General features: G+C 43.9%; 1 protein-coding gene across 1 annotated transcript in view; it reads left to right on the forward strand.

Moving 5' to 3' along the window:
• ASB7 (ankyrin repeat and SOCS box containing 7) overlaps positions 1–13070 on the forward strand; it is a 37583-nt gene that overhangs the window by 14535 nt on the left and 9978 nt on the right. The window contains exons 4-5 of the mRNA XM_048482168.1: positions 131–390; positions 7819–8424. Coding sequence (XP_048338125.1) covers positions 180–390; positions 7819–8424 — 817 coding nt within the window. The 5' untranslated portion in view covers positions 131–179. The remainder of the gene's footprint in view (positions 1–130; positions 391–7818; positions 8425–13070) is intronic.

Here is a 13070-nt window from a genome sequence, read left to right on the forward strand (position 1 = left end):
AAAAACCTCAGTGTGTTGATACCATGCTCAGCCTTTCGAATCCTAAATACCACTGAAGGAATGATGTTGTTGTTTTTCCTCCTCCCTTGCCTTTTTCTCATGTGTCTGTTAATTTTTTGTCCTTCGAAAGCGACCAGAGACACCTCATGACCCTTCCTTAGGAGGTAGATTCCGCTAGGATGTTACATCACCACTGTCGAAGGAACCCCGAGCTACAGGAGGAATTGCAGATTCAGGCTGCGGTGGCGGCCGGTGATGTCCACACCGTGCGCAAGATGTTGGAGCAGGGCTACTCTCCCAACGGGCGAGATGCCAACGGCTGGACCTTGCTCCACTTCTCGGCAGCGAGAGGGAAGGAAAGATGCGTGCGCGTGTTCCTTGAGCATGGAGGTTGGTTGGCTTAAGAAAAATAAACTTATGGTTGTCTGGCAAAGAGCCAGTGTGGTAAAGTGGTTAAGAGCAGTTGGATTCTAATCTGGAGAACCGGGTTTGAGAATCAGGAGAACCTGAGTTTGAGAACCAGGAGAACCTGAGTGGCAGAGGCTTATCTGGTGAACCAGATGTGTTTCCGCACTCCTACAGTCCTTCTGGGTGACAGTTCTTCGTAACTCTCTCAGCTCCACCTACCACACAAGGTGTCTGTTGTGGGGAGAGTAAGGGAAAGGAGTTTGTCAGCCACTTTGTCTCCTTACAGGAAAGAAAGGTGGGATATAAATCCAAATTCTTCTTCAAAGTGAAGACTCTGATCTCATTCCATAGCAGGAGACTTCAGTCCAGCCTTTCAGGCCTTATTTTTGAATTCTTCTTTCTTCTTTTCTCCTTTTTTAAACTGGCAGTATCTCTCCCACACCATAAATTTATTTATTTATTTAACTTCAACCCCACCCTTTTCCAGCACAGGAAATTAGGTGCAACCTGAAAATAATTGCTGGTAGGCAAAGGAATTGTTTCAAAGTCTGCCATGGGGTGGCAGCCTTCCATGGTGTCTGTAAGCACTGTTTTCCGTAGATGAAGAAAAGATGTAGAGCATTTATTTTCCAGAACCCTTACAGCAGGAATTGACCTATCGAAGTCAGTGTTTGCTCTGGTCCTTTCTGTTTTAACCCATGAACGGATATAGGTAAAGTAGCTTGACAATCTGTGGAGTTAGATATAAAGTGAATCGGGATGTCAAATTTCTACCAAACTGACAAATTTTGTATTCCCTCGTAACTAAGTGCCTAATAGTAGTAGGTAAAGAGACATCTGTTACAAGCAGGAGGTTGGTTGGCTTAAGAAAAAGAAACTTATGGTTGTCTGGCAAAGAGCCAGTGTGGTAAAGTGGTTAAGAGCAGTTGGATTCTAATCTGGAGAACCGGGTTTGAGAATCAGGAGAACCTGAGTTTGAGAACCAGGAGAACCTGAGTGGCAGAGGCTTATCTGGTGAACCAGATGTGTTTCCGCACTCCTACAGTCCTTCTGGGTGACAGTTCTTCGTAACTCTCTCAGCTCCACCTACCACACAAGGTGTCTGTTGTGGGGAGAGTAAGGGAAAGGAGTTTGTCAGCCACCTTGTCTCCTTACAGGAAAGAAAGGTGGGATATAAATCCAAATTCTTCTTCAAAGTGAAGACTCTGATCTCATTCCATAGCAGGAATGAGAACAGGGTTGGCAAAATTAGGTGGCAAAATCTTGATTTCACATAGCAATAAGAAGAAGAATTAGGGATGTGTATTAAGTTTTGTTCATATATTTAGTTGCCAGCCTCTCTTTTCATGTCCTTGCAAGAACATCCTAATTTTGCAGTCTTTGCTGGTGATCTCACAGTGGAAAAAATTTTGGAAACACCTATACTGGTCCACACAGAAATTCAAAAATTCAAAGTGACCTGGAAGTAGGGGTAGGTAGTGTGGTGGCCAAGTTTGCAGATGATACCAAATTATGTAGGGTGGTGAGAACCACGAAGGATTGCGAAGAGCTCCAAGTGGACCTTGATAAATTAGGTGAGTGGGCTAAGAAATGGCAAATGCAGTTCAGTGTAGCAAAATGTAAAGTGATGCACATAGGAACAAAAAATCCAAACTTCACATACACGCTACAGGGGTCAGTGCTATCAGTCACAGACCAGGAAAGGGATTGGGTGTCTTTGTTGATAGTTCCATGGGAATCTCAACTCAATGCATGGCAGCTGTGAAAAAGGCAAACTCTATGCTGGGGATAATTAGGAAAGGAATTGATAATAAAGCTGCAAAGATTGTCATGCCCTTATATAAAGCAGTGATGGGACCGCACTTGGAGTACTGTGTTCAGTTCTGGTCGCCACATCTCAAAAAGGATATCGAAGAGATAGAAAAAGTGCAGAGAAGGGCAACGAGGATGATTGAGGGATTGGAGCACCTTTCTTACGAGAAGAGGCTGCAGCGTTTGGGACTCTTTAGTTTGGAGAGGAGATGTCTGAGGGGGGATATGATTGAAGTCTATAAAATTATGCATGGGATAGAAAATGTTAACAGAGAGAAACTTTTCTGTTTCTCACAATACTAAAACCAGGGGGCATACATTGAAAATGCTGGGGGGAAGAATTAGTGCAAATAAAAGGAAGCATTTCTTCATGCAATGCATGACTGGTGTTTGGAATATGCTTCCACAGGAGGTGGTGATGGCCACTCACCTAAATAGCTTTAAAAGGGTCTTGGACAGATTTATGGAGGAGAAGTCGATCTATGGCTACCAATCTTGATCCTCCTTGATCTGAGATGGCAAATGCCTTAGCAGACCAGGTGCTCAGGAGCAGCAGCAGCAGAAGGCCATTGCTTTCACATCCTGCATGTGAGCTAGCACCAAAGGCATCTGGTGGGCCAGTGCAAGTAGCAGAGTGCTGGACTAGATGGACTCTGGTCTGATCCAGCAGGCTCTTTCTTATGTTCTTAAAATCAGGAACAGTCAGTGTCATATATTTATAAGGAACTACTGTTCTGTGTATTGTCAAAGACTTTAACAGCCGGAACCAACTGACTGTTGTGGGTTTTCCAGGCTGTGTTGCCGTGGTCTGGCAGTTTATGCTCCTAACATTTTGCCTGCATTTATGGCTGGCATCTTCATAGGCATGTCACAATAAGATGCTTTTCTGGGCAAAAACTACCCGACCACAGCCACACAGCCCTGAAAACCCACAACAGGCAATACTGTCCTGTCTTTTTTAATTTTGTAGCAGCTGACCTGGTTCACACTGTGGTATATGTCTGTCGGTCCTAACAGAATTTATTGCATGGATTTTTTTCCTGAATTTGGATCTCCTGGTGAACCAATGGAGCAGAATTTGTCCTGTGGCTATATTTAGAAGGAAAACAGCAGCATTGCAAACTGTAAGAACAAAAGGCAATATTAAATAATCAAATCTCTCGCTGTGTTCTGGATTTATGCAGCGTTCTCCTTCTGCCCCTGTGTATTCACTGTTTAAATAGAAAGCTCTTACTTCTAGATGGTGTTTGTTTTTGCTATGGGCCTGTTCGTTTTAATGGTAGTGGTGGTGATGAATGCCGGTTGGTGTAACCCCGGGATCACTGCTGGGGAATACAAAACTCCCTCTCCCTACCTTAAAGAATACAAAGAATACAAAGCTCTAAAGAATACAAAACTGCCTCTCCCTCCCTTAAAGTAAAGGTTATAGTCAAAAGAGCCCACAGGAGAGGAGAGTTTACATTTCAGCTTGTAGCTTTGGGGTTCTACTAAGGCACTTAAAAAAAATAAGACCCAGTATGACAAAGGCGACGTCCGGCTTGGCCAAAAGATGGCAGCACAGAGCTTGCCGAACAAACCTTAGGCAAGAGCCAAAGCAAATTTCCCCCCAGATTTCTTCTTCGTGAATTCTGATGGCAGATGTTCTCCAGGTGATCATGCATGTTCAAATATTCTCTATTGAAGAGCTGTATCTGACACACGGAGGTGCCAGTTTCAACATGTGATAATTTTTAGTATGTATAAAAGTTGGTACGCAGCGGTAGTTTTAATTAGACGGCTATACCTAATATACAGTGGGTTTATTGCAGCGCTGTATAGTCATAGGGCACTTCTGCACCTGTAATGCACTTTCAATCCACTTTCACAGTTGTTTGCAAGTGGATTTTGCACAATACTAGAACCAGGGGGCATACATCGAAAATCCTGGGGGGAAGAATTAGGACTAATAAAAGGAAACATTTCTTCATGCAACGTGTGATCGGTGTTTGGAATATGCTGCCACAGGAGGTGGTGATGGCCACTAACCTTGGTAGCTTTAAAAGGGTCTTGGACAGATTTATGGAGGAGAAGTCGATCTATGGCTACCAATCTTGATCCTCCTTGATCTGAGATTGCAAATGCCTTAGCAGACCAGGTGCTCGGGAGCAGCAGCAGCAGCAGAAAGCTGTTGCTTTCACATCCTGCATGTGAGCTAGCACCAAAGGCATCTGGTGGGCCAGTGCGAGTAGCAGAGTGCTGGACTAGATGGACTCTGGTCTGATCCAGCAGGCTCTTTCTTATGTTCTTATGTTGTTTGCAAGTGGATTTTGCTATTTCACACAGTGAAATCTGGCTGCAAAGTGCAGTGAAAGTGGATTGAAAGTGCATTATTCTGCAGGTGCGAACGTGCTCATAGAATGTTGTCCACTGCAGAACCTCTAGACCAGAAATTAAATGCACTTTAAGCTAGGAGCTTCGTTTTAGCAGCCTTAATAGCTCCAAATAGCCTGATTTGTTAGAGCTTGGAAGCTAAGCAGGATTGGTACTTTGATGGGTGACCTGCAAGGAAGACCTGGGTTGCCGTGCAGAGGAAGACCCGGGTTGCCAAATCACCTCTGCTCATGTCTTGTCTTGAAAACTCCATGGGCAGGAAGAGACCGGTTCCTCTTCCATCTGCCGAGCTGTCCCTGCAGCGTTTCCCTCTTCCTGTTGTTCCCTTGCCTTTCTACAGTCCTTGAAGTTCACTTCCCCAGCTTCAGAGAGGACTGCTTGGTGAAGAGGAATGCAAGAGCTCCTTCCCGTGACGGCCTCGCTGAATCCAGCCCTATAATCTTGCTGGCATTGCCAAAATGCCACTTCTCGCTTTTTAAAAGGAGATAAGATTAGTATTCATAGGTGGAGCTACCGGGGAAAATCCCCCCTTGCCCCACACTTACCTTATTGAAACAGTGCAGGCTGGAGAAGTGGCCTGTTCCCTTCAGGCTGAAAACAGCCTGGTGGGAACTACACTTCCCAGGAGACCTTGCGAGCCCCAGGGTCTCATGGGAAGTGTAGTTCCCACCAGGCTGCTTTTCCAGGCAAAACTAAGGTGAGGGGGCAGGGGGCGGAAAACGCAGATTGCGCAACGGGCACCGTATGGCCCAGCTATGCCTCTGCCAGTATTTAGAATTGGATGGCAGGCATCTTGCCAGTTATGTATGAGCAAGGAACGGGGATACCAAGTTAGAAGGGAAACATATATATGTGACTGTTTTGCAAGACTATTAAATCTATCCATCTGTCTGTTTTTTTTACTCTAAAGAATCTGATAGCTATGCTATTTTTTGTTGTTGTTATTAGAACATAATCCCCCCCTGAAATCTCCCCCCCCCACCCCCCGCATGCACACAAACGCTGTAGCTTTGGCCTGGATAGCCCCAGACTAATCTGTTTTCAAATCTCAGAAGGTGAGCAGGGTTGGCCCTAGTTAATACTTGGATGGGAGACCACCAAGGAAATCCAGGCTCTCCAAGCAGAGATTTTGGCAAACAACCTCCGTTTGTCTCTTGCCTTGAAAACCCTTCGGGGTGGCCATAAGTCAGCTGTGACTTTATGGCCCTTCCCACCACCACCCTGCTGTAATTAGAAGTTTATGTTCTTGGGTTATCTTAGATTTTGTGAAATGAGAAACCCAGAGCGGATTATTTTTGTGTTACAGAAATCAGTTTCTCTAAGTGATCTGGGGTAACATATGGCTTGTATTTTTTAGAAAGGCTGCAGAATACAGAGGAACTTTCTTTATCCCCTGCAGCATTACATCCCGTCCCCCAAACAACCTCTTCTTGGCAAACCACGATGTGTCCTCAACATGGGCCGGCAGATGTTGCTGCACGTGCTTCTCTTTAAGATGAAGAGGCAGCACAAGGGAAAACGAAAAAAGGGAAAAGAGGCATGGAATTTTAGGGCCTGAAGGAGCAGACAGAAATACCTGAATGGTTAGATTTAAATTTCACATTGGAGGCTAGGAAGTGTGACTGTGAGAGGGTTTTTTTTAAAATCCCTTGAATTTGGCTGTCGGAAGCATCATTCTTTATATTTATTTGCCTTATCTTGCAATCTGGGCGTGGTCAATCTAGCTCCAGTCTGATCTATTGTGTGAACTGGCTTTCTGTTGGTGCTTTGCATTTAAAACTTTTGTGCATAATATAGATTCCCGCAACACTTGCGTTCATTTCCCAACAGCTAATAATTATACACTGAACAAGAACTTCTTGAGAACAGCAGTGGTATAAAACCTTTTTACTTAACAATGTAGTTTGCTCTTCCTAGTCTGCATTTCGCAGCAAAGTATCATTTTATTATTGGGATCATACCTTGCAAGAGATCTCCTTAACGTCTTCCTTATTTTAGGTCGTTGTTACTGCTGTACTTGAAGGGAGGAGGGAAATCCCATAATTTGTGGCAAACATGTTAAAACTTTTTCTGTTCACCAGTAAAAATAAGTTTCATGGTCTTTACGCTGCTAAACCTTGTTTTAAGTTCCCTTACGTTTCAGAGCAGTTTTGAGACAGGGAGATGCTGCTGTGAAATGAAAAGATACAGAATCCTAGAAGCATGCATCCAATGTGTACCTGTGAAGTGACGTAGTTTAGGTCAAGGCTGACTTGGGAAACTCTAAAGTAAAGCCAGATTTATTTTCCAGTTGGTGGACCCAAACAACTAACTGTTCACCAGTCTCTCCAGTTCTTTTGTAATATTTACTTTAAAGAAATAAAAATCAGTGCTGTAACGTAGTGGATTAATTCTGGGTCTTATGAAGTGTCCCAAAAGAGGTCCAACAGACGACAGTTGAATAGGAGCATTTTATAAGCCACCTTTCCATCAGTTCTAATAATGTTTGGAGAAAAGCTTGATTCAAGTCCAGAGACCAACAAGATTTAAGTTTGGGAAAATCAAAGCTCCCTTCATTGTATCTGACAAATGGAGATTTAACTCCAAAGGTTTATAGCCCCCAAACCTTGTTGGTCTAAGGTACTACTGGGCTCAAATGTAGCTTCTACGGCAGACCGGCATGGCTACTTGTCTGAAATGCTTTGAGGAAAGTTATTTTATTTTACCTTTTTGTATTCTCTTACTGACAACCAAGGAGCCCCTTGGCACAGAGTGGTAAGCTGCAGTACTACAGTCAAAAGCTCTGCTCCCAGCCTGGGTTTGATCCTGACGGAAGTCGCTTTCAGGTAGCTGGCTCAAGGTTGGCTCAGCCTTCCATCCTTCTCAGGTTGGTAAAATGAGTACCCAGTGTTGATGATCGGGGAAGGCAGTGGCAAACCACCCCATAAATATAGTCTGCTTAATAAATGTCGTGATGTGACCTCACCCCATAAGTCAGTGATGGCCTAGTGCTTGCACCTGTAGTTAAGAGATACTCTTAAGTTAGTTGCATAGACAGATGATAGACATCAGGTGTACACACTTGTTGGGTATAACGTGTAGATGGTTGGGGAAGGCAGTGGCAAATCACTCGGTAAACAAAGTTTGCCTAGTAAACATTGTCGTTCGGTAATGATCCAGTGGTTTTACTACACCTTTACATTTTGACCTACTGACAACAAGTTATTTCCCTTTTTTCCTCAACGTTAGCTGATCCCACTGTGAAAGACTTAATTGGAGGTTTCACTGCTCTGCATTATGCCGCCATGCACGGCCGGGCCCGGATCGCCCGCTTAATGCTGGAATCGGACTACCGCGTTGATATTATCAACGCAAAGAGCAACGATGGTTGGACGCCCCTGCACGTGGCGGCACACTACGGCCGAGATTCGTTTGTCCGGCTCCTATTGGAGTTCAAAGCTGAGGTTGACCCGCTCAGTGACAAAGGTACCACGCCACTTCAGCTAGCCATTATCCGCGAAAGGTCCAGCTGTGTCAAGATCCTCCTTGATCACAACGCCAACATTGACATTCAGAACGGCTTCCTGTTACGCTACGCTGTGATCAAAAGCAACCACTCCTATTGCCGGATGTTCCTGCAGAGAGGGGCGGACACGAACTTGGGGCGCTTGGAGGACGGTCAGACGCCGTTGCACTTGTCTGCTCTTCGGGATGATGTGCTGTGTGCACAGATGTTATACAATTATGGAGCAGATACTAACACAAGGAACTATGAAGGACAAACTCCTCTGGCAGTTTCAGTAAGCATTTCTGGAAGCAGCCGACCTTGTTTGGATTTCCTACAGGAAGTTACAAGTATGTATTCTGAAATATCTACTATATAAATTTAAATACACTTAGTCAAAAATCCTCCAAGGTGATCTTTGGGTATGTGTAGAATAATGGGAATTTGTTATTTAAGGCGGTTGTGCTTTGCATTTTTTTCCTCAATGGCATAGTAGCTTCATAATTCTCCCCTCCTCCAATTTGATTCTTGAGTTATGGGCCCATGTCAAGCTGTTTCCCTGCCCAGACGTCATATTATGCACGACAACCATATGAGGTAGGCTAAGCCAAGAATATGTGACTGGCCCAAGATCACCCGGCGAGCTTCCATGGCAGAGTGGAAATTCAAGCCCAGTTCTCATCCTAATGCAGTCCCAGAGCTTTGCTCAAGCCTTTTATGTTGGGGGAAGATTGCCGTGTTAGCGACACAGAGTAGTAGGAACCAATCCAATTAATTTCTTATTGAAGAAATTATTACAAGTTTGTTTGTTTGGGAAGTCTACCGGGACAGGACAGCCGTGCTTTTGCATGTTTCTGTTTCCTTTGAATGAATTCTGGTTGAGAAGTTTTGAAAATTTTCCCGTCGGACCTCAATAAGCTTGATGGTAGATGAAATATTGAATTTCTGGGAATTTTTTCAGGATTTTTGTGAACTGGAAGCTGCTGCAATGAAACATGAAAATCTCGTGAAAACTATGCTTTTTTGACGACCAAGTCAACTTCCATGAATGGGAGAGATCAGCGCAATCTGGGGGGGGGGGATCCCCCTTGGAGGCAGCATGGGCTTCTGCTGGTGGATTTGGCCTCCCTGGTGCAAATCCACCAGAGCCTGACCACTCTGCGACCTTGGAACGCTCAGCTGTGCGCCTAGCTCTCTGCCAGCACTCCCACACTGCCCCAAGCTGCGCTGGTGTGGTGAGAGCATTCCCAGGGGTGGAACCGACCGTAGACTCAAGTTTTTCCCAATGGGAAAAATGGCTCAATCTGACCAGATGGGAAATGGCAAGGTGACATGCAACATATGCAAAACGGCAGGAGTTCTCCCAAGTTCTACACAAGCATCAACTCACTTTACATGCTGGACAGAGTTGCTGCTAAAAGGGGGTGGTGCAACATGAGTTCTAGGCCCGTGTCAAACTGTTTTCCTGCCCAGACATCATATTATGCTAAGGTATAGATTGGGCAGCTACAGCTGTAAAAAACCTCTCTATTTTATGAAAGAAGAATAGGGTAACGCAGAATGTTAACATTCCCCTTTTTTCCATTTTACCCTTTTTCCATTTTAACCCCTGGAGGTTGGTTAGGCTGAGAGCGTGTGATTGGCTCAAGGTCACCCACCAAGCTTCCCTGGCAGAGCAGGGATTTGAATCTGGGTTTCTCAGATCCTAATCTGACTCCCTAACCTCGACACCCTGTTTTCCCGTGCGTTCTGTGAATACCATGGCACATTTGAAAGGCTGTACGAGATCCAGAATCACTTTTGTTTTGAAATGAAATCTTCATTTTGGTGACTATTGTATTCTAATGTTACAGTCTTTTCTCTCTGATTTTTATGAATGTCATCTAATTAGTTTGTTAAAAAATGTGTGTTTAACATTTTAATAATATCCAGGAACTACCGTATATATTCGTGTATAAGCTGAGTTTTTCAGCCCTGTTTTAAGGCTGAAAAATGCCCCCTCAGCTTATACACGAGTCACTGTTTACCAGCCAGCTATTCAGGCCTCTGCCGAGGCTGGGGGCGTGGCCGGGAAGACCTCCCTGCGGCTGCACAAGCCGCTTGTTGCTGCCCTCCTCTGAGGGTGAAGGGGAACCCTGGCTGGCTGGGCTTCCTCAAACCCTGGGAGGCAGAGGGAGCTCCTTATTTGGGCAGTGACTCCCCCTGATGTCATTGCCCAAATAAGGAGCTCCCTCCACCTCCCAGCTGGGTTTGAGGAAGCCCAGCCTGCCGGAAGGTGGGAGGGTAGCTCACTTATTTGAGGAAATGACATCCAGGGGAGTCACCGCCCAAAGAAGGAGCTTCCCTCTGCCTGCTAACTGGCTAGACTTCCTCAAACCCAGGGAGGGTGGAAGGGAAGCTCCTTATTTGGGCAATGACATCAGGAGAGTCACTGCCCAAATAAGGAGCTCCTCTGCCTCCCCGGGCTTCCTACCTTCGGCCAGCTTATTCCACGAGTCAATACATTTTCCCAGGTTTGGTAGTAAAATTAGGTGCCGCGGCTTATACACGAGTCAGCTTATACACAAGTATATACGGTATTTGTTCCCCTTTCTTTGTAGGTTAGATACTTTACCCCCCACCCTTCAAACTTTTCTCTAAATTTCTGTAACGAATCAGTCCTTTTCAAACGCTTTACAGTTCACATTTTCACTGTGCTTTGCATACCTTCAAACTTCCCTTTGCTTTTTGGAGACCGCAGAAGAGTACTTTGTTTCTGTAGTATTGTTTCCATTTTTCAGTATGTAGATGTAAGTGATACACTTTAATATCAAATATTTGGCACAAGGGCTCAGCTGGTTTTGTCTCTAACCAACCTTTCTTGCGTTGCCTCTTTGTTTCAGGAATGCGTTTACCATTTCCCCCCTCTTGCTTTAAAATAGTGGTGGAAGCATTTGATTTGCAACGCTCTGAAGTTTTTCAGGTTTTTTTTTTTAAGATTCTTACCCAAAATACCTCATTGGCACTCCTGAGGGATTGCAAGATACATTTTCTGGTGGTCCCCCCAAACTGCTTCCTTTAAAAATATATGCGTGTGGTTTCAATATCTTAATTAAATTTGTATGGATGGATTCAACTCCCTGTTTTTTCAATTACCTTTTTGTTTGTATTTCTGACTTGATACCTTCCTTCATTGCTCCTATTCTCTCTAGCTCTTCCAAAGCCATTATTTTGGCTGGCTTGTAAAACCACAGTATTCAGCTAAAAAAAGACATCTGCTATTTTTATTTGTATTATTGTTTTGGGGGGGGGTGCCTTTCTCCCTTCTGTGAGTTGATTCTCTGCATCATCTCTGCACTTCATTATGATTTTTCTCTGTGCACGATGAGGAACATGTTTGTCCGAGGTGTACCTTCTGTCTAATCATTGGATGTTTCTGTGCAGTTTTTAAATCCTGCTTGGTTCTCCCTTCCAACCGCTTAACTTCCATCCTTTACATATTCAGCTCACTTTTTAAAAAGAAATAGCAGCAGATTTTCTCATGGTCAGTTGTGCTGAAGTTAGTCTGCTAGTTCACTCCTGAAAGCATGCATGATTACGCTACACCGTAGCTCCATAATACATGTTTCAAGACAGTCAATCACTTTTTATATATTGCACAGCACTCTTCCTTTCCTTCCTTGGTAGCATTCTGTGTTCATGTTGTATATTTCCCAGTGCCAGTTGCAGGTAAATTGCACAAAACATATTTTGATTTTGTCCTTGTGTTTATTTTCCTCCATTCCCTTGTTAATTTCAATGAAGTTCTTCATCTTTGCTCGGAAATATGAACCATCGCAGTTACAGTGTTCTTATTGTTTTGTTTGTTTTCAGTTTCAGAACAGCCATGAAGTGTGTTTTCGACAAGACTTGTTTGTTGAGATTAGAGTTAGCTCAGAAGCAAACTTGCTTAGCTCACCTTCCAGGCAGCCTCCCCCCCCCCCACACACACACACCAGACTGAGGTTTGCTTTGCTCACTCTGAGCTCAGCCTATCCCTGTCTTTCACCAGCCCCATTTTCTTTGATGCACTGTGCTTAACATCTGGGACGTTCCCATCGCTGTGGTTATTTATTCTTCATTCCGAAGATAACACTGTAGTTAACGCTGTAATGTTAACTACTGTAACGCTGTAGTTTCAAATATGTGATGTAGTTATGTTTGCTGTTTAAGAGGACAAGCAGGGACCTGTGAGACTGACAGCGGGTGAGATTGCATCTTTTTTGAACCCCAGTTAGTCACTGGTCAACTCACGTTGCAGCCACTAACATCTTAAGAGGTGATACCATGCGGGGCTCCTATAACAATTTAAAATGTGTGCGTGTTTCTTTAAATGAGAGATAAGTTGTAGAAGAAAGGGATGCAAGGGGGATGAGAGAGTGGGCTGATTTGCTGATACTTGAGAGAGGCAGTGAAGGGTTTTTTTAAAAAATAATAAAAGAAAAGCAGGGAGAAGGGGCTGAAGTAAACACAGAACAGTATGATGTTAATAGGCTGGAAAGCAGGTTTCTGACTAGAATACTTCCTAGTGTTGTACAAACCTGCCCAAAGAAATAGGTAGAATACAGATAAAAGATATTTGGAAACCAGAAAGTTAAATCCTAATATGGTCACAGGGGCTTAGAGAGAGTAGATTTGCATGAAGTAAAAGTCACCTTAGTCAGAAGTTACTGCCTCAAATTGTTCTACTCCTTGTAGAGAGGAGATAAACTATGAAGCTAAATAAAATACATCAATACAATTTTAATTTGTTCAAATTAACCTGGAATCCTATACCAGTAACTTATGAAGCTTTATTCTTCAGGACCGCATAGACCCTTGAAACTGCTTTAGAGCTCGAACACAATACTTTAGGGAAAATTTAAAAGGGGCTTGGAATTAAATTCCTGGTCGCAGCATCATATACCTTGGAAAGAAAGGGAGAAACAAACAGTATTTTGCATGTATCATATTTATTAACCTTGTCTGAACATGGACC

This window comes from Sphaerodactylus townsendi, linkage group LG17, assembly GCF_021028975.2.
Source record: "Sphaerodactylus townsendi isolate TG3544 linkage group LG17, MPM_Stown_v2.3, whole genome shotgun sequence".
NCBI classification, from domain to species: domain Eukaryota; kingdom Metazoa; phylum Chordata; class Lepidosauria; order Squamata; family Sphaerodactylidae; genus Sphaerodactylus; species Sphaerodactylus townsendi.